Raw genomic sequence first — 22,635 nt, 5'->3', positions numbered from 1 at the left:
GTTTTTCATAGATGGATTTTATGATATTGAGGTTTGTACCCTCTATCCCTATACTCTGAAGAGTTTTGATCAAGAAAGGATGCTGTACTTTGTCAAATGCTTTTTCTGCATCTATATGGAGGATCATATGATTCTTGTTCTTTCTTTTATTAATGTATTATATCACATTGATTGATTTGTGGATGTTGAATCAACATGCAGCCCAGGAATAAATCCAACGTGCTCATAATGAATAATCCTTTTACTGTACTGTTGGATCCTATTGGCTAGTACTTTGGTGAGAATTTTTGCATCCGTGTTCATCAAGGATATTGGTCTGTAATTCTCCTTTTCGTTGGGGTCTTTGTCTGGTTTGGGGATCAAGGTAACAGTGGACGAATAAAACGAGTTAGGAAGTTTTCCTTCCATTTCTGTTTTTTGGAAGAGTTACAGAAGAGTAGGTATTAATTCTTCTTTAAATGTTTGGTAGAATTCCCCTGGGAAGACATCTGGCCCTGGACTTTTGTTTGTTGGGAGATTTTTGATGACTGCTTCAATTTCCTTAGTGGTTATAGGTCTGTTCAGGTTTTCTACTTCTTCCTGGTTCAGTTTTGGTAGTTGATACATCTCTAGGAATCCACCCATTTCTTCCAGGTTATCTAATTTGCTGGCATAGAGTTGCTCATAATATGTTCTTATAATTGTTTGTATTTCTTTGGTGTTGGTTGTGATCTCTCCTCTTTCATTCATGATTTTGTTGATTTGGGTCATTTCTCTTTTCTTTTGTATAAGTCTGGCCAGGGGTTTATCAATCTTATTAATTCTTTCAAAGAACCAGCTCCTGGTTTCATTCATCTATTCTACTGTTCTTTTGGTTTCTATTTTATTGATTTCTGCTCCGATCTTTATTATTTATCTTCTCCTGCTGGGCTTAGGCTTTATTTGCTGTTCTTTCTCCAGCTCCTTTAGGGGTAGGGTTAGGTTGTGTATTTGAGACCTTTCTTGTTTCTTAAGAAAGGCTTGTATTGCTATATACTTTCCTCTTAGGACTGCCTTTGCTGCATCCTAAAGATTTTGAACAGTTGTGTTTTCATTTTCATTTGTTTCCATGAATTTTTTAAAATTCTTCTTTAATTTCCTGGTGGACCCATTCATTCTTTAGTAGGATGCTCTTTAGCCTCCATGTATTTGAGTTCTTTCCAACTTTCCTCTTGTGATTGAGTTCTAGTTTCAAAGCACTGTGGTCTGAAAATATGCAGGGATTCATCCCAATCTTTTGTTACTGGTTGAGACCTGATTTGTGACCTACGATGTGATCTATTCTGGAAAATATTCCATAGGAACTAGAGAAGAAGGTGTATTCTATTGCTCTGGGATAGAATGTTCTGAATATATCTGTGAAGCCCATTTGGTCCAGGGTGTCATTTAAAGTGTTTATTTCCATGTTGATCTTTTGCTTAGATGATCTGTCCATTTCAATGAGGGGCTGTTACAGTCCCCCACTATTATGGTGATTGTTGCTGATGTGTTTCTTTGTTTTTGTTATTAATTGTCTTCTATAATTGGCTGCTCCTATGTTAGGGGCATAGATATTTAAAATTGTTCAATCTTCTTGTTGGTTAGACCCTTTAAGTAGGATATAGTGTCCTTCCGCATCTCTTATTATAGTCTTTGGTTTAAAATCTATTTTGTCTGATAGAAGGTTTGCCACCCCAGCTTTCTTTTGGTGTCCACTAGCATGGTAAATCGTTTTCCACCCCCTCACTTTCAATCTGGGGGTGTCTTTGGGTCTAAAATGAATCTCTTGCAAATAGCTTATCAATGGGTCTTGTTTTTTTATCCAATCTGATAGCCTCTGTCTTTTATTTGGGGCATTTAGCCCATTTACATTCAGGGTAGCTATTGAAAGATATGAAATTAGTGCCATTGTATTGCCTGTAAGGTGACTGTTAGTGTATATTGTCTCTATTCCCTTCTGGTTTATGTTACTTTTGGGCTCTCTCTTTGCTTAGAGGACCCCTTTCAATATTTCTTGTACGGCTGGTTTCATGTTTGCCAATTCCTTTAGTTTATGTTGTCCTGGATGCTTTTTATCTCTCCTTCTATTTTCTTTTTTAAGATTTATTTATTTATTTATTTATTTATTTATTTATTTATTGAGAGAGAGAGAATGGTAGAGAGAGAGCATGAGAGGGAAGAAGGTCAGAGGGAGAAGCAGACTCCCTGCTGAGCAGGGAGCCTGATGCGGGACTCGATCCTGGCACCCCAGAATCATGACCTGAGCCGAAGGCAGTCGCTCAACCAACTGAGCCACCCAGGCACCCTCCTTCTATTTTCAATGACAGCCTAACTGATATAGTATTCTTGGCTGCATAGTTTTCTCATTTTTGCTCTGAAGAATCATGCCAGTCCTTTCTGGCCTGCCAGATCTCTGTGGATAGGTCTGTTGCCAATCTAATATTTCTACCATTGTAGGTTACAAATCTCTTCTCCCAGGCTGCTTTTAGGATTTTCTCTTTATCTCTTAGACTCGTAAGTTTTACTATTAGATGTTGGTGTGTTGATCTATTTTTATTGATTTTGAGGGGGGGTCTCTGTGCCTCCTGGATTTTGATTCCTGTTTCTTTCCCCAAATTAGGAAAGTTCTCTGCTATAATTTGCTCCAATATACCCTCTGCCCCTCTCTTTCTTCTTCTGGGATCCCAATTATTCTAATATCGTTTCGTCTTATGGTATCACTTATCTCTTGAATTCTGCCCTCGTGATCCCGTAGTTGTTTATCTCTCTTTTTCTCAGCTTCTTTATTTTCCATCATTTGGTCTTCTATATCACTAATTCTCTCTTCTGCCTCATTTATCCTAGCAGTTAGAGCCTCCATTTTTTATTGCACCTCATTAACAGCCTTTTTGATTTCGACTTGGTTAGATTTTAGGTATTTTATTTCTCCAGAAAGCGTTTCTCTGATGTCTTCCATGCTTTATTCAAGCCCAGCTAGTATCTTTAAAATCATCATTCTGAACTCTAGTTCTGACATCTTAGTAATGTCCATATTGATTAGGTCCCGGGCAATTGGTACTGCCTCTTGTTCTTTTCTTTGAGGTGATTTTTTTCCATCTTGGCATTTTGTCCAGAGGAGAATCAATGAATGAGAAAACAAAATGCTAATAGGGTAACAATGTTCTCAGAAAAATATACACTAAACAAATCAGAAGAGTCCTCACACCAGGGGAACAGAAAGGGAAAGAAAGAAAAAAGAAAAAAAAAGAAGGGAAAAAAAGGAAAAGATTAAAAAAAAAGAATGTGATCAAATATGATCAGGCTGGTGCATAGATCAGTTCACACCCTAGATTTTGGGTGTATTTTTGTCTGTTAGAACAAAGTGTCTCCCAAATTTTTAAAGAAAGAAATACTTATATATGTACAAAATAAGAGTAAATACAATGAATGGTTGGAATTTGACTATGATGATGAAAATTATAAAAGATTGTATAAAAGGAATTGATAAGATAAGAAACTGGTTGAAAAAAGAAAGAAGAAGAATTAAAAAAAAAAAGGAGAGAATGTGATCGGACAGGGGACTAGAACACAGCTATACACTAGAGATTTATGGTCTATTTTGGTCTGTTAGAAGAACCTGTATCCTAAAATATTAAAGAGAGAACAACTTACACATATATACAAAAAATGAGTTTAACTACTATGAAGGGATAGAATATGACTCTAAAAATGAAAAATAAAAAAGATTTTTTTTAAAAAAGGAATTGATAAGATGTTGGTTGAAAAAGGGAAAAAGAAAAAGAAAACAAAGAAAATTAAAAAAATTAACTTTGAAAGACTAAAGAATCAAGAAAAAAAAGCCATGATTTCTATATGCTGTATTCCCCTAGTCTGGCATTCTGCCATTCTCATTGATTGTCAAACGGTCTTGGAGGGCTGTTCTTGCTGATCTTCTGGGGGAGGGGTCTGTTGCCATGTTCTAAAATGTCTTTGCCGGAGGCAGAATTGCCCCGCCCTTGCCGGGGGGCCAGGCTAAGTAATCTGCTTGGGTTTGCTCTCAGGAGCTTTTGTTCCTTGCAAGCTTTCCCTATGGCTTTGGAGGATGAGAGTGAAAGTGGAAGCCTCCCAGTCTCCACCCCAGAGGAGCTGAGAACTCGAGGCTCTTCTCCTCAGTGCGCCCCAGATAAAAGCAGTCAATCACTCCCATCTCCCCGGTCTCCGGCCTCACTCTGCTCACCCAGCCTGTGACCGAGCATTTCTATCTCTGGCACATGACCCTCTGTGGAGTCTCCAAACCCAGCAGATCCCTGCAGTGTGCTCCCAAGCCACTCCTCCTGTGGGAGGAAGGGGAGTCTCCCCGGATCTGTCGCTTGTTGGGTCCCTGCTGGAGGAGCTGTGGCCTGACTGTGCCGCGGATCACAGTTTATGGCAACCCCGAGCTGAGAGCCCGCACCTTGGCTATGTCTCTGCAACCGGCTTCCCTGCTCTGATACCTGGGAGCTCTGCTGCACTCAGACACCCCCGGTCTTTCTGTGACCCCGAGGGTCCTGAGACCACACTGTGCCAGTGAGGATTCCACTCCCCACTTTAGCCACTGGAGCAATGTCCCTCAGAAGAGCCGACTTCTAAAAGTTCTGATTTTGGGCTCCACTGTTCCATCACTTGCCAGAAGCAGCTGACGGAGGCCCCCTCCCCTGCTGTCTATCTTCCTGAATATTGCCTCGGATTCACTTCTCCGCAAGTCCTACCTTCCAGAAAGTGGTCGCTTTTCTGTTCAGAGAGTTGCTGCTATTCTTTTCTTCAATCTCCTGTTGAGTTCGTATGTGTTCAGAATGGTTTGATCCCTGTCTAGCTGAATTCCTCGGACCAGATGAAATTTAGGTCTTCTATTCCTCCGCCATCTTGCTTCTATCCCACGATAAGCTGTTCTTGAGGTCTTGTTATAATGTGACCTAATCTAATCCAGTAAAGAGAGAACTGATGGAGGAGGGACTTAGCCAGATCAATGGAGGAAGAAGAGAATTCCACAGTGACATCGGGTTTTGACAAGAACTGTCTGGAAGGAGAATTCTCTGTGCTTTGCATTCATCCATTTAGCTAGCTTCCACACCCATGCATTCTTTCACTTTTAGGAAGTTCAGATAGCAAATGAAAAGTGCACATATCCCACACAATATAATAAAAGAGATTACTTTTATTTCAATAAAATAAAAAAGACAAATGTGCATCCTTCACATTGTCACCACTTTAAAAAATAATACAAATATATCTCCTGATGGTAAGGTGAAGTTCAAGTCTATGAGGTGTAAGTGACTTTCCCCATTCGAGAAGTCACCAGGATAGGACCCTCCCCAACTGTTAAAATTCCCAAGACCTTGGTCAGGTTTGTGAGCCGTTCCTGATCATTTGGGTCCATAGCAAATGAAAGGTCTGAGAGGGCAAGAAAAGGAGCATGAGAGTAAATTACAAATGAGGGAGCTTTGGGCAACATTAACAAAGCTTACTGTACCACATTCATAATCTAGAAACACCCCTATCCAGCCCTGGGGTCTTTGGATGTAGTGGCGCAATGGTGGGGATGCAGAGAAGAGGCGGCAGATGTCATCCACTTGGATGCACAGAAGTAGAAAGATACCCTCAGAGTTGAGCAGCATACCATTGCGATTTATCCATGATTCCTTGCAAAGTCCTATAATCCAGTTACAAGAGTTTCCCACATCCACCTCCCAGTAATGTTTGCCAGAGGTGAAGGTCTGAGCTCCCCACAAAGGCATGTACTGTGGACTAGCTGGACTGTGGGGCATGTCTTGATAGTCGGGACTGCATTGCAAGTGTCTCAAGTCTTCAAAGAGAGCCACGTGATAATTGCTTATGTTATGGTCCAATGTAAGATACACTTCAGTAAAAAGAAAACAGTGAAGTCAAAGAACAGAGTTTAAAATTTCTGTGGACAAGTGCAGTAGTCTTCTGGCAAATGCCAAACAAGCATGTCTCTAAAACTAAATGAACCTTGTTTGTTTTGTTTCCTGAGAACACTCCCACCCCATGGCCAGTTTCAATGTACTTACCACTTAGTATCTCCTCATAAAATTCTGGAACATGTAACAGTTAGCTTTCATGACAGAGTCCATACTAACTGCTCCAGAACACTCCTTTATCACAAGTTACTATACAGAGTGTGTCACTGGAAATTCAGAGACACCAGCAAGGGCTCCTTGCCTATTTACAGAGCAAGTAAATGTTTATTCACAGAACTAGATGAAAGACAGTTTTGAGAATACAGAAACATGTAGGATGTCAGGCTCTGGTTTTATTTTCACTACTCATTGAAAATTTAGGAGCCTGCTCATAGATGCCAAGTAAATACCAATATGGCCCTTCACTTGCTTAAGTCTTCTCATTAATCAACTAGCACAAAATAAAATAAATATAATAACAGTAATAAATGTATTATATATCATTTTAAAAATATGATATTGCTTCTTAGTTCTAAATAGTGATTACCTTGCTCAAACATGAGGACAAAACATGTAAACAAGAAAAGGTAAAATAACCTGTAAATCCATATTTGCCTTTTTTTTTTTAGAAGTGGTTTTTCTCTCTGAATTTCTAACTCGTACATTGTGGAATCCAAATCTAACTTAACCCATCCAAGGCCTGCTTCTGTCTGCCAGGCTCATCACCTACGTCTGTCCCTCTACACAAAGAATCATATGTACCATTTGTTTTCTGGTTGTACCTATTGTTTATAAAGATACTTTTATCCCTTTCTAAAAATCTTGTGATTTTTCACATACATTGCTTAAATTAAATTTTTAAATAAACATTTAAATAACAACTAAAGGTGCTTCTAAGAATCTGAACATCTACACATAACCATAGTTAACAACTACGAGTTGAAATACAATGAATTAATAATGGAGTTTTAATGCATGTGCTTTCAGTGTTTTAAACTCACTGTCAATTATCATAAGGAAACTGTCATATTCAATTGTTTTTGACTGACTTCAGATAGTTTTTACTTGTTAACTAACAATAAAATACAGTTAGTTATAAGGGTATTCATATTTACCTGCTTTCCTCTTATCTGAAAAGACTAAGAGCAATGAGAAGAGGTCCTCCAGGTGTATCTCCTCCTAGAGGAAATAGTGAGGTCTCACCAGGGTGCCCTCTCTCACCTCGGAAGTTGTTAAGCCTTTCGGACATCCCTGTGATGGTCCATGAGCTCAGCTGAGGGTTCACAGGCTGGGGAATGTGCAGCTGCATTATCTGACTCCTGCAAAGAAAAAGAACCACTTACTAACATGACCCAAGGTATCATAAGCAATCCCTTGGAGATGCTCCATCAGAATCCTCTCAGCTAGGTGCAAAGGGTGTGAATTCAACTCCACAAATCAAGGAATACTGCAGTTGTTTTTGTATTTTATAATTAGCTACCCTGCTCTTACCACTCCAATCTCAGTAAGATATATCACCTCACTCAAAATTTTATCTCTTTCCTACTTTCAGCTTCCCTAGGGGAGCCACATAGCCATTTTCTTTTAGGTCCCCAAATCCAATAGGTGCCAAAATTTTGGAACTTGCTGCCTGGTACATATGGAGCCTAAGCTCTGTAGGATGATCTTTCCTGGGGATTTTCCCTGTCCCCTCTTCTCACCATCCTTCCACCTGCTGCTTCTCTGAGCTTATTTGCCTTTCCCATAGAAGACCTGGAATAATCCTCAAATAATTAGGATTTTCAAAATTAGAGACAGGAAAAATAATTGTCTTTTGGCAACTTCTGCATTAAGCCTTGCAGCCGAAACCACATCCCTCTCAACCCTCACTTTCACCTAAGGGTGGTCAATATAAAACCTAGAAGTATTTAGGTAAGACTGCATTTATTTTTAAATGCAGACAGAAACTTGTCACAAAAAGGTGTGTGTCCATCTCAGCAGAAATAGCCTGACCACTGTCACCATAAACCAACTTGAATAGAAGGGCAAACTTACCTTTTCATGATATCTCCCAAATCCTGTGAAGAGAAAGAGAGGAAGGCTTAGCTTTGAGGTCAAGATATCTTTAGTCTAGACTGAGGCTATGAGACTGGACTGGAAAATTCTATATCTCCACTTTTCTTTCTTGGGTAAAATCATTTGCTCTTTTCTTTATCCTTATAAAGATGAAACTCAGTCTTACATTTGCATACAGTCGGTAAAATCATGATAAAATTTAAAACAGAAGATGTTCTTAGAATAAACAATTGTCTGTGTTTGTTCTAATCTATGGAGAGATTCACAGAGGTTTCCCCAAAGTTCTTATGAGGGTATGTGGGCTCCAAATCTACAATTTCAAAATAGAAAGAATGGATACATCCCACATTTCTACGTATTGACAAGTCCAGATACAGAATCGAATGATCTATTCCTAAGCTGTTCTGTTGCCATTGGTTAGAAACTGAAAGTTTAGTAGAAGAATTGAGAAGGACTTTTTTTTTTTCTGGGTCTGTTCCATGAAATTTTCTACATAGTTTTGCTTCTGTATAAGGTGAATGTGACCCTGAGCCTCCAGGTTATACTGAAAAAACAAAGCCTGCCATCACAAAGTTAAAAGAGGCAGAATTTGGACTTTGGAAACAGGAAAATAATGGAGGTCCAAGGTGATACATACTTCAGTGAACAGAAATGATTTCTGAGCAGGCTGGTGTTCAACACCCTGACATCTTTCCTCAGTCCTTACCTGGAACAGGTCCACATCTGTTTCACAGCACATTTCCTTTAGCTCCTCATACATTTTTCTCAGGAGTTTCCCCATGTGACGCATTCTGCCTACATTTCTCCGGAGTTGATTAAAAATTATCTTGCCTTCAACTGCCAGGCTCTCTAAATGTTTTTGCTTTTCTTCCTGGAGATATTGGTATACCTTAGGATATTCAGCCCTGATCATCATCATCCGTAGATTTACAAAACCCTGAAATGACATAGGTTTAATTAGGTCATATATCTGAATGGTTTTATTCTTCTTTCATTATCTATGGTCTGTGAGCTATGTATAGTGTTCTTTTCTTAGTCTTTTTGGGCTGCTTTAACAAAAATTCCATAGACTGGGTAGCTAACAAACATAGAAATTAATTTCTCACCATTCTATATGCTGGGAAGCCTATGAGGGGTGCTGGCAGATTTGGTATCTAGTGAGAACCCACTTCCTACATAGCCATCTTTGCACTGTGTCCTCAAATAGCAAATGGGGCAAGGGACATTTCCAGGGCCTCTTTTAGAAGGACACTTGTCCCATTCCTGAGGACTCTGGCTTCATGATCTAATCGCTCAAAGCCCCCACTCTTATTATCATCACCTTGGGGGTTAGAATTTGAACACACAAATTATGATCTGAAGAAAATATTCAGATTATAGAAACACTACATACAGCTTTATGTCTTTCTCCTTCCACAAAGCCACATATTTGGTTTCTTTCTTACCTTTTCCCCTCATTCCTTTCCTTCTTTTTCATTTACGTATTTGCCTGCACCATTGCTTTCAACGACTTACCCTCAAACCTCCACGTTTTCATGCAAAAATAGAAAGTTGAGATCAATTTTTTATTGTTTCATATAATTCATAGTATCTAAATCATAATCCATTTTCTTCAATGCTCATACTCATAAACTGACTATCTGCTCTCTGCAAAAAGCAACAATTGACTTCCTCAGGCAAACAGAGGACATCACACATGATCTTTCTAAATTACCTTCATTTCCAAAACACTCTTGTTTCACCAGAGCCTGGCTCTGCCTGCCTCGGGACCACACCCACCTCCTCTTGACTGGTCCACCCTGTTTTGTCTCCATGGAGACATTATCATCTAGATTACAATCCTACATACTCATTCTTGCCTCTCCTCTGTCCCCTACATCTCTGTGTCTCTGTACCCCTTGTTCTGTGGGTCTGTCTCCAGTTCACTCTCTCATTCAGCCACTTTTTTTCACTCTCTCCCCTTCTTTTCACACAGCCTTTAAACATATGCGGATTTACCAAATCATTTTGTAAATATCAACATTAAACATTCTTGTTAAAATGACTTTATCTAGCTTCTATGCTAATACTTTTATTTGCCATAAAAACCAGACTTATTGACTGTATGTGATCAAACACACTGTGCCCATGGGTGTAAATTTGTTATTCATCCAAGCAATGTCTCCTTGCTTCTGTTTCATACTCTTTCCCGAACTACACATTCCAACTTGCCAAGAACCTATTTTTACTAAATCCAAATAATATGATTCATTCTTATATTACTTCACCCTCTTTCCACATTTGACATTATTTCCTACTCATATCTTTTACTAATCCCTTCTGTCTCCTGCTCCAAAAAGCTCTGTTCTCAGAGAGGTGCTCATCCCCCATCTCCTCCATCCCTGACCAGCTCCTTCAGATCTCTGCCCAGAAGTAACCTTGGCCATGGGTCTTCCATCACCAGCATACATTCCCCGAGCACACACTCTTTATACCCATTTTTCATTTTACCCAAGCACTTCATAAATGTGATATATCATAAATTTTACTTTTTAAATTTTTGGATCAAGTTCTTTTACTGGTTATAAACTCCTGAGGTCAGTGATTTTTTTCTTTTTTTGCCCATTCCTGTATCTCTTTGTTGGCCTAGAACAGTGAGCAACACATCACAGGTCCTTATATGAATGAATGATTCATTAGAAATCCATCCTAGGGGTGCCTGGGTGGCTCAGTCAGCTGAGCTTGGGACTCTTGATTTTGGCTCAGGTCATGATCTCAGAGTTATGAGATCAAGCCCTGTCTCAGGCTCTGTGCTCAGTATGAAGTCTGCTTGAGATTCTCTCTCTCCCTTTGTCCTTCCCTACCACTCTCCACCCCTGCTAATGTGCTCTCTCTAAAATAAATAAATCTTTTTTAAAAAAATAAAAGAAATCCATCTTAAATGATCAACATAATGTTCTTATTCCCCTTTGGCATTCTCATAGCAACATGTATAGATAAGTGTTTAATGAATTTTTATTCTCTAATATTGCCTTTTTATATGTCTCCTTCAGTATTGCTTGAGTTCTTTGAAAAGAAAGGTGTAGTTTTCTTCTTCAGATTCAGATTCTCAGTTCCTCTTCATGAATCAACAAATGACACAATCCAAAATCCTTAGTTAGGCATTTGTATTCTTGACCTGGACATAATGACATTTCTAGCCACACCTCTCATTACCATCTGTCTCGTAAAACATGCACTAAACAGTAGAAGCAGCGAGCAGGTCTCAAACAATTTCATGGGTTGTCTGGTTTGTTTCATCTTTACTTTTCTTGTCCCTCAGATCTCTCTGCCATCAATACCCAGGAAATTACAAATTCTACTATATGCAAGCATCACATTGATTTTTACTTGTTTGAGAAGCTTTTCTTAACATTCAAAGATTGCTAACTTCCTACAGAACTCTGTATTTACCTTCATCCCCATGATCATTGCATTCTGTCTTGGGATAGTGCATTTTCTTATCCCTGATGATGTATTAGTGGTAGATATTGTTTTATCCAGACAATGTAGTTCTTTTTCTGATTACCTGCTCAAGGGACATTATGATTTAATTTAAGTTCTTCCACTGTCAGTTACCATGGTATCTGTCCCAAGCTGGTTCCAAGGAAAACAGGGCCTACTGCTTACCTGCCATACTCTAAATAAGTTGTATTCTTTGTTTAGATTTTTCTGATTTTTCTGTCTGCTTTTCCAAATAGACTTCATTTGCACCAGAAGTTTCTCCTGTAAAAGAACTACAAATTTGAGCACTAGAAAAACAAATATAGCACATTTCAAATACCTCAAAAAGTGATAAGGGGATAGGCATGAGAAAAATAAAAAGCAAAGAAAGCAGATACCTCAGTGATTTTCCCTGGGAACACTAAGAGTGAAATCTGGGAGATTGACCCAAAATAGAGTTCCTGAATTTGGAAAACGCAATCCATTATCTGAGGAATCTAGTACTCACATTATATATAACATGGACAGTTTTCAGAAGTGAACACTGATTCATATTTAATTTTGAAATAATGGCCATCACTTTTCCTATGGCCTGATTAGAATACATTGTTTCTAAATCTGCTATCACTGGAAGACGCTCATTTTCATCATGGCAGAAGTAGTCAGTGACTGCCACTGCCTCTAGAGATTACCCACCCTGTTACACTGAAATACCAACACCCCCTTCAACTCAGCATCATTCCTCTCCCTCATCCCAACAGAATTTAAACTTTAGGGGAGCAAAGAGGTTTGTTTAATTTCTTCAGGGTTGTATAAAGTTTTCAGAACAGTGCCTGGCACATGGTATTCTGAAAACTATTTGCTTGAGGATTAAGAGAAGAAAAATAAAAATCAACAATTTTTGCTCATTGCCTGATAAGACACAGAACATTTCACAGTGGCAGTACTTACCCTGCACTGCTCAGCAGCCTGCGATATTGGTGTGTGTCTGTGAATGGCATGCCTTTGGGAATTGGCACAGTGCAAGCACAGTGGGCTCTTGTCAGTTGGACAGAAGAGGTCCTTTACTACTAGGTGTACCCTACAGACTTGCTTGGCAGAGTTCGGTAACTGGCAGGCAACTGATTCTTTGGAAGCATGAACTTGTTTTGCAGCAAAAATAATGCTTTTGAAGTCTATCTGTGGAGATACTGCCCTGCACACAGGGCAGCGAGGAGGATGCTGAGCATCTTCACACAAGAGGCAGAGACAAGGAGTACAAAAGTTGTGCCCACAGGTAAGGGTGAAAGGGTCTGTGAAATAGTCTTTGCAGATGTAGCAGATAAGCTCACTGGGAACATTCTGCACAAAAGTAGAATCCATGTTTCTGAGGAAATAAAAGGAAAGGGAAAGTGAATTGAGTTAAGCCTTCTCTCACTAATACACACATGCACAACTGCAGCATAGGTGGTGCTGAGAATAAGATGGTGAGGCAGAAGGAGAGTCCTCCAGACTGATAGCCTGCACACATGTTTTCCAGCCATGCCCTGTAGCCTTGCTTCTCAGTTCCCATTAGAAATTCAGGATTTGTCAACCATGTTGTCTCCTTTACAAAGACAAATACATCAGAGGTTCTGGCTCAACCCTAGCCATAGGCAGGGGGCCATATTTTGTCCAAAATTATCACATTTTTCCTTTATTTTCCTCTCTCTATGCTATGGCTAGCATAAGGCATGTGTTCCCCTTCTGACCAGTGGAATAGGAAAGAAAGACTCCTAGGAGAGTCTATAAAAATATTTCTTGCTCTAGAAGAAACATGGAAGAAAAATCTGGGTTTGTTGTTGTTGTTGTTTCTGGACATTATTTGTATACAGTGCCCATTTACATAGCCATTTTATGGTCTCAAAGCCTAAGGATAACAGCCAATACTCTGAGGCTAACAAGGGGATGGAAAAAACCTTCTGGATTTTCAAGAATGCCATTAAACACTACTTATCTTTTCTGGATATACCTAAAAGGAAAGGTAGAAAATAACCACTTTAGAGACACCATAACACTAACTGAATCAAGCAAGAATCATCAATAGATGTTAAAATAACTAAGATAAAACCTTTTGGGAAGAGAGTACTCATATACCAACAAATTTATACCCCACATATTAGTTCCTAAATGCAAAAGAGAAAAAAGTACCTTTACATGGTAAATATTTAGCCGACACATAAACCAAGTAACCAAACTGTGGCCATGGATCTCATACATTCATAGATGTAGACCACTTACGGACACAAGAGCACATCTGTAGCATCCCTCCCAGAAACATTTAATCTGCAAGTAACCATGGAAGAGTGTTAGACAAATACATTTAGGAGACATTATGTAAAACAATAATCCTAGGCTATTCAAATAATCTTAGATTCTTAGGAGAAAATGGTTTAAAATGATTATACATGGGGGCACCTGGGTTGCTCAGTTGGTTAAGCGACTGCCTTCAGCTCAGGTCATGATCCTGGACTCCCGGGATCGAGTCCCACATCGGGCTCCCTGCTCAGCAGGGAGTCTGCTTCTCCCTCTGACCCTCTTCCCTCTCGTGCTCTCTATTTCTCATTCTCTCTCTCTCTCAAATAAATAAATAAAATCTTAAAAAAATAAAATGATTATACATGATAGGTGAGTAAAATATGAAAATTCACTAGAATGGGCCATCCTTGACCTCCTCCCAGATTGAAAAAATTAACCACCAATGGGGACATTTGGGGGACATGTAGGGACATAATAAAGATAATGGGGTCTTCCCATTTCAGTTCAGAAATGTGGAAAGCTGGAAAGATTGTTGCTGCCCTCCTAGTGAAAGAAAAATTCTAGACAAACTAAACATTAGTGATTTGTGTTGAAACCATTAGAGAATTGAGGTAGCAAGTCAAACAACTAAGAGAGATTCTTCATAGAAGCAGGCACAAGCAAAGAGGAAAAATGGACCTGTGCATGTTTATCTGGAACAGATTCTACTAGAGGCCATATAAATTGATATAAAGATAAAGTCATTTTAATTATCCACTAAAAACCAAACGTGAGTGAAAATAAGTGTGCAAAGGCCCTCAGGATCATAAATGTGATCCATCTCCATTGGAGATGGAGAGATGAAAGAGATAGAGTCTCTTTGGGAAACAGCACAAAGAGAGGACTCAGAGCCAAACCAAGAAGTAAAACAGAATATCTTTAAAGTAGTGCTTCTCAACTGAGGGCTACCCCAAGTCAACCATGGTGGTACTCTTTAGAGACAGTTTTGGTAGTCACAATTTGAGGGATATTACTGGCATCTAGTGGGTAGAGGCCAGAGTTGCCTTTAAATACCCCACAGTGAACAGCACAAGAAAGAATTTACAACAAGGAGTTATCAAGACCAATTTGCTAACTGTGTGAGGTGTAGAAAACTTCTGCCAGAGTCACTGGAAGTCTCTGGAACCCATAGCATTAACATACTTTAACTTTGGTAACCATAGCAATAATAAACTTCAAACCTATGTCAAGTCCTGACTAGATTAACACAAATCCCCATAGTAAGGCCTAGCAGAAAAAAGTGTGTGCTTACCAAGAAACATGAAAAGGACTTATAGTATCTACTGTCATAGTACAGTATCTATTGTCATATATAATGTCAGGTATTTAACAAAAACATTACATTAAGGCATATCAAAAGGCATTAAAAAAAACAACGTGAACTGACAAAGTACTCATCACAGCCAGACTTAGATACAAAACAGATGTTAGAGCTTTCAGACAAGGACTTTAGAATAACTATGATCAGTATGTTAAAGGCTTTGATGAAAAATGTCAACAACATGCAAGATACATGAATAATTTCAGGAGAGATGAAAACTAGGACAGACTCAGATAAACTAGAAATAAAATCTACAGAAAATGTCATTGTTGTGCTTCATAGTACATGTGATATAGCCAAGGAAAGTCAGTGACCACAAAAATAGGTCAATACAAAACACAATCCAAACACAAAGAGGAAAAACAAAGAGTGGAAAATAAAAAGAGAATAGAGCATCAAAAAGCAATAAGGCAACATTAGATGATATAACATGTGTGTAGTTGGTTTCCCAGAAAGAAAACAAAGAGAACAGGGCAGAAGAAACATCTGAAGAAATAATTTTAGAAAATTTTCCAAAATTAGTGATATAGACCAAAAAAGGAGTCATGATATCCAGAAAATATCAAACAGAAAAAAATATAAAACAAACAAATGAACCAACAGAACCCCCAACACCTTGGCAAGTCATATTCAAACTGAATGAAAACAATAAAAAGGAGAAAGTCTTGAAGACAGCCATAGTAATGGGGGCGGGAGAAAGATTATATACAGAGGAATAAAGATAAGAATTATACCAATAAGCTTGCCAGAAACTATGCAACTAAGAAGACAATGGGTGATATTTTTAAAGCATTGAAAGAAAACAACTATCAACACACAATTCTATATCTACTGAAAATATCCTTCAAAAGTAGGAGATATTTTAATTTTCCAAAGAAAGAAAAACTAAGGGAATCAGTATCAGCCAATCAATGTACAAAAATACACGTACAAAGTTGTACAAAGTTCTTCAGAGGAAAGGATGTCATGCTGGGAGGAAACTTGAATCTACACAAAGAAATGAATGACATTAGAAATAAAATAAATAGATGAAATGTGAGGTATTTTAATATTTTTAATAACTATTTAAAACAAGATAGTCAAAATGTACCATATGTACATTTTGTTTATGACATATGTAAAAGTGAAATGATGACAATGACACAAGACATAGGAAAGCGGAATTGGGACTATGATCACGTCCTGACATCACATGTAAAGAGGTAGAGTATTATTGATGGTGGACAAAATTACTTAAGGAGGTCTATAGGAATGCCTTGGAGATATTGCAGGTTTGGATCTGAAAAACTGCCATAAAACAAATATTGCAATAAAGCAAGTCAAATGAATTTTTTGGTTCCCCCACACATACGAAAGCTAGATTTACATTCTACCATAGTCTACTAAGTGTGCAATAGCCTTATGTCTAAAAAAAGTGTACACTTTAATTAAAGATTACTTTATTGCTAAAAAATGCCAACCATCAGCTAAGCTTTCAGTGAGTCATAATCTCTGATCACAAATCACCATAACAAATATAATAATAATGATAAAGTTAGAAACATTGTGAGAATAACTAAAACGTGACACACAGACATGAAGTGAGCAGATGCTATTGGAAAAATGGTGCTGATGGACTTGCTGGAAAAAAAGCTGTCACAAACCTTCAATTTGTAAAAATCTTAGTATCTGTGCTGTGCAATAAAATCAGGTATGCTTGTATTTTAAACTGTAAGGCAGACACTAAAAATAATTAAAAGAGAGGTATAAATGATGAGTGAGTCACCTGAAGAAATAAAATGAAACTTGAAAAGTACAGGCAGGCATAGACTTCCAGTTTCTGGTGCAACATGTGAGAAGCTCAGAAATCACACTGTGTCCCAACAAGTAAAAAGCTGAAAAACTGAAAATCAACAACTCTTCTTAGATCCATTAGAGAAGTGAGGTCACAGGGCAAAAGGCTGCTCCCCCCAATTGGAGAAAGTCACATAGGCAGATACAGATAATCTCAGTTTACCAGAGCAAAAACTCACCAGCATGTCAATGGGACATGGTGCTGAGGTAGGAAAACCTACACAACAATTGATGAATGGCTAGAGGCTCAGTGTGCACAAGTCTGAGAGTTAAAAACTCTAGGGGGACCCACTCATAGGAAGGACCCACACTTTTGTGAGTTTTACCTCTAGGAACTTAACCAGATCCTCACAGTGAATATTGGGGAAAAAAACTGCTGCTGCTTAGGCAGGGGGAGGGGAAAAGTAACCATTTTGAAGTATGTCAGAGCATTCTGTTCTTCTTAAGGAGGACTGTCCTCCTTAAAAGGAGAAACTATTTAACCAGAGCCAATCTCCGTGGGAGAAGGGATGACCCAAGTCCAGCCACCTCTAGATATCAATCTGTTTCAAGCAAAGAGTGGAGAACTGAGAAACACTGCTGACCTCTACAGCCCAGGGACACAGGATCACTAAAAGCCTGACTTATTCAGAATACTACAGAATGCCTCCTCTCCCCACCCCTTTACTAGCACATTACTAAAGTCCTATTTATTGCAATTATTTTTATCTAGTATATCACCTCAGCCTTTCATCAAGAAATTACAAGGCATACTAACTAGCAAAAAACAGTTGAAGAGATTGAAGAGGCATTGGTATCAGAGTCAGATATCACAAGAATGGTGGAAATACCAGATGAGAAATTTAGATTTTAAAACCTATGATTAATATGCTAAGGGCTTTAATGGAAACAGTAGACAATATACAAGAACAGATAATGAAGCAGGGAGACAAAATTGCTAAGAAAATATTTCTAAGAATGTTAGAGATGAAAATAATGTAACATAAGTGAAGAATGCCTTTGATGGGCTCATTAGTATACTAGACATTCTTGAGGAATTGGAGCTTGAGGACATATCTATAGAAATACCCAAATTTAAAAGCTAGGAGAAAAAGGAAAGCAATAAAGCCCAATAATATCCACTAACTGTGGGACAACTCCAAAAAGCATAACATACCTGTAATGGGACTCTACCAGAAGGAGAAGAAAGAAAGGAACAAACAATATTTGAAATAATACTGATTGAGAATTTTCCAAAATTAATGTTAGGCACCAAACCACACATCAGGAAGCTCAGAGAACATCAAGCAGAATAAATGCCCAAATGTAATTATTTAAACTTAAAAAAATCAAATATAAAGAATAAATCTTGAAAGCAGTCAGGGGGGAGAAAATGTCTTACTGACATAGAATCAAAGTATATCTGACTTTTCTTCAGGAACCATGAAGGCAAGAAGAGAGTAGAGTGAAATATTTAAAACACTGAGAGAAAATAAACACAAACCTAGAAATATGTGTACTCCCCAATTATTCCTTTCTCAGATTAAAATAAAAAAAGAAAGAAAGAGGGGCCCCTGGGTGGCTTAGTTGGTTAAGCATCTGCCTTCTGCTCAGGTCATGATCTCAGAGTCCTGAGATTGAGCCCCAGGTCAGGCTCTCCCTCTGCCCCCCCACCCACTGGTTTGTGCTCACACACACACACACACACACACACACACACACACACAAGCACATGCACAGGCACACACATGCACATGCACACAAACACACATACACACACACAAATTTCTCTCTCTCTCTCTCTCTCTCTTTCTCGCTCAAATAAATAAAATCTTTAAAAAAAGGAAAGAATGAAAACAAACTAGGGGAACATGTTGCCAGGATCCCCACCTTGTGAGAAATGTTAAAAAGTTCTTTTAGACAGATGGAAGGTGAAATAAATCAGAAACTAAGGTCTGTGTAAAGAAAAGAAACTCAATAATAAGAAAACAATTTAAAAATGGGCAAAACGTCTGACAGACACATCCCTACAGAAGATATGTGTATGGCAAATAAGATGTTCAACATTGTATATCATTAGGGAATTGCAAATTAAAACAATGGGCCAAACCTGGAATACTGACAACATCAAATGTTGATAAAGATGTGGAGCAACAGGAACTCTCATTCACTGATGTTGGAAATGCAAAATGGTATAGGCAGTTTGGAAGAGTTTGGCAGTTTCTTACAAAACCAAACATACTCTTCTAATAATTGTGCTCCTTGGTATTTACCCAAATAAATAAAAAAACTTATGTCCACACATAACTGCACATGTTTATAGCAGCTTTATTAATAACTGCCAAAACTTGGAAGCAATCAAGATGTCCTTAGGTAGGTGAATGGATAAATAAACTTTGGGACATCCAGACAGTGGAATAGTACTCAACATTGAAAAGAAGCGAGCTGTCAATCTATTAAAAGATAAGGAGAGAACTTAAATGCATATTACTAAGTGAAGGAAGCCACTGTGAAAAAAACTACATGGGACTCCTGAGTGGCTCAGTTGGTTGAGCGTCTGCCTTTGGCTCAGGTCATGATCCAGGGTCCTGGGATTGAGTTCCACATCGGGCTCCTTGATCAACAAGGAGCCTGCTTCTCCCTCTGTCTGCAGCTCCCCCTGCTTGTGCTTGCTCTCTCTCTCTCTCTGGCAAATAAATAAATACAATCTTAAAAAAAGAAAATAAAAGAAAAAACTATATACTACATGAATTCAACTATATGCCATTCTGGGAAAGGCCAAACTATGGGGACAGCAAGAAAAAAAATCAGTGGTTTCCAGAGGTTGTGGTGAGGAAGTGATGAATAGGTGAAATACAGAGGATTTCTAGGGCGGTAATACTATGCTGTATGATAGTACAATAGGGGGTACATGTCATTATATATTTGTTATAACCCATAGAATGTACAACACTAAGAGTGACTCCTAATGTAAATTGCAGACTTTGGGTGTTAATGATGTGTCCAAATAGATTAATCAATTGTAACAAATGTGCCACTCTGGCTGGGTTGTCTATAGTAGAAAAGATTATAAGTGTGTGGTATACAGGAACTCTTTGTACTTTCTCCTGAATTTATTTTGTGAACTTAAAACTGCTCTGAAAATAGTTTATTTTAAAAAATGAAAAAAAGTGGAAATTTGATCTCTTCTAAAGAGATCTCTTAAAATGTCCATTTAATTTGCTCAGCATAATATTCTCTAACTGCATCCATGTAACCAACTGGAATTAAAAAAAGAACTTAAAAAAATATGTCCACTTAATCTCAAGAAGGCAGAAAAAAGTGGGAAAAAGAAAAATGGAAAACAGGTGTCCAATGTTACACTTTAATTTAATTATGTCAATAACTATGATAAATATGAATGCTTTCAACTCACCAGTTAAAAAACAGAGACTGTCAGTATGCATAAAACATAATCTGAAATTTTGTGCAGTCTATAATAAACCTACTTTAAGTGTAAAGGCCTAGGTTGAAAGTAAAAGGATAAGAACAATACACATGTACACTAACCTAAAGAAAGCTAGAGTAGCTCTGTTAATTTTAAAGAAGACATAGGAACAAGGAAGAAAATTTAGGATTAAGAAGGCATCACACAATGATATAGAGGTCAATTACCTAAGAATACATAAAAATCCTAAGTGTGTATGCATGAAACAAAAGAATTTCATAATGCATGAAGTAAAATCTGATATACACAAAAAGAGAAAAAGAGAAATTCACTAATATCTTTGGAGATTTCTACACTCCTCTTTCAGTAATTAATAAAATAAGCAGGAAGAAAATTATAAGGATATAGACACCCTGAAGAGCACTATCAATTGACTGGGCTTAACTAATATTTATAAATCATTCCACCCAACGACACAGACTACATATTTTTACCAAATGTACATGAAACATTAATCAAGATAGATCATATTCTGGGCCATAAAACAAAGTCTTACATGTTTAAAATAATAGAAATCTTACAATGTATGTTCTTAGACCAAAATGGGAATTAGCTAAATAAAAGATATCAGGAGAATCTCAAGACACTGGAAATAAAAAAAAAAAAGCATAATAATCCATTGGTCAAAGGAAGAATCACAAGAGAAATTTTAAAATATGTTAACCTCAATGAAAAAGGTGATATAACATGTCAAAATTTTCAAATGCAGCTGAATTAGCCCTTAGTGGAAAAATTATAGCATTAAATGCACATATAAGGAGAAAGGAAAGATCTAAAACCAATAATGTAAGATTCAACTTAAACTAGAGAAATAAAAGCAGGTTATACATAGAGCAAAACAGAAAGGAGAAACTAATAAAAATTACAGCAGAAATGAGTGAAGTTGAAAACAGAAAGACAATTGAGAAAACAACTGAATCCAAAATTAAAGGAAAAACTGTACAAGGAAGCATATTCCTAAATGCCCCCTTGAACATAAAGGCAAAAATCCTTAACAAAATATTTGTAAAAAAATATCCAACAATATTTTAAAAGGTAATATAGCATGACAAAGTTTGTTTATTCAAGAAAACATGAGGGTGCTTCAACATTTCAAGTATAATCCATGTAAACTACCTTATTAAATTGCTAAAGAAGAAAAACCATATTATATCAATATAAGCAGAAAAAAAACCACTCAACCAAGTACAATATCCATTCATAATAAAAAGTCTCAGCAACCAAAAAAGAAAACAGTTTTCTTGACTCAATAAAGGGTTTCTATGAAAAAACTAAAGCTGAGAACATTCTTAAAAGGAGAATTCAAATTATTCTCTTTTAATTTCAGGATGATAATAGATGTCTTCTCTCACCACTTCTATTTAACATTGTAGTAGAAGTACTAGGTAGTGTAGCAAAACAAGAAAAAACAAAAAAGACAAACATTGGACGTGTTGTGGGATCCCAGACCAGGTGGACAGTGGGTGGAATGGAGGCAACCTTGGAGCAGCACTTGGAGGACACAATGAAGAATCCTTCCATTGCTGGAGTCTTGCACACAGATTCACAAGGGCTTAATTTGGGCTGCTGTGAGACCCTGTCAGATGAGCATGCTAGAATCATATCTGTTCTAGACTTGAAAGCAACAAGCTAACCTCAGACCCCAGATACTCCTGTGGTGTGTCTAGAATCAGATAATGGGAGCATTATGATCCAGAAACATGACAGCATCACAGTGGCAGTGTGCAAAATGGCCTCTTAACATGTCATATCAGTTCTCCAGAAGCCCGATATTGGAGCTCCATCCTACCTATGCTAATTATCTTGTAGAACTATTAAAGTTCCAGTAGGTAGGCCATTCATTTGGCGTACATTGGGCACTTTTCTATTAATTTTAGAGTAATCTTCTTTTTGACACTCAAAAGACTGAGTTATCAAAATATTAGTAAGAAAGGATCATGTTTTGAAGTAGCAAGTCCAAGTCACTTTGTGTATAGAATTTTCTTATGTTCAATAAATCTGGTTGGAAGGGAAAAAAGAAAAACATTGGGAACGAAGAAATGAAATGTATATGTTTACAGAAGACATGATTGTGAGTGTAGAAAATCCCAAAGACTTTACTAAAAAAAATCCTGGAATTAATGAATGAGTTTAGCAAGGTCACAGGACAAAAGGTCAATATATAAAAGTCATCTTGATTCGTACATATTTGCAATGAAAAAGTTGTGTCTGAATTTTTTTAAAATCCCACACATATAGTTTCAAAATTT

At 37.7% G+C, this 22,635-nt stretch overlaps 1 protein-coding gene and 1 pseudogene across 1 annotated transcript; one reads left to right on the top strand and one right to left on the bottom strand.

Annotated features, from left to right (window-relative positions):
• Positions 1 to 5,378: 5,378 nt before the first annotated feature.
• On the bottom strand, positions 5,379 to 12,812 carry LOC114200885 (tripartite motif-containing protein 77). Its single transcript, XM_028093228.1, has 6 exons — positions 12,402 to 12,812; positions 11,637 to 11,732; positions 8,695 to 8,925; positions 7,968 to 7,990; positions 7,155 to 7,252; positions 5,379 to 5,872 (listed from the first exon to the last, which is right to left on the bottom strand). Exons 1-6 carry the CDS (start codon positions 12,810 to 12,812, stop codon positions 5,379 to 5,381), a joined length of 1,353 nt encoding a protein of 450 aa, XP_027949029.1.
• A 9,042-nt stretch (positions 12,813 to 21,854) lies between these two features.
• LOC148162671 (ragulator complex protein LAMTOR5 pseudogene) lies at positions 21,855 to 22,127 on the top strand (annotated as a pseudogene).
• Positions 22,128 to 22,635: the final 508 nt, after the last annotated feature.

Source organism: Eumetopias jubatus, unplaced genomic scaffold (genome assembly GCF_037043125.1).
Source record: "Eumetopias jubatus isolate StellerSeaLion01/CBP00866 unplaced genomic scaffold, mEumJub1_p1.0 scaffold_13, whole genome shotgun sequence".
Taxonomy (NCBI): Eukaryota; Metazoa; Chordata; class Mammalia; order Carnivora; family Otariidae; genus Eumetopias; species Eumetopias jubatus.
This window is presented reverse-complemented; position numbering and strand designations above follow the sequence as displayed.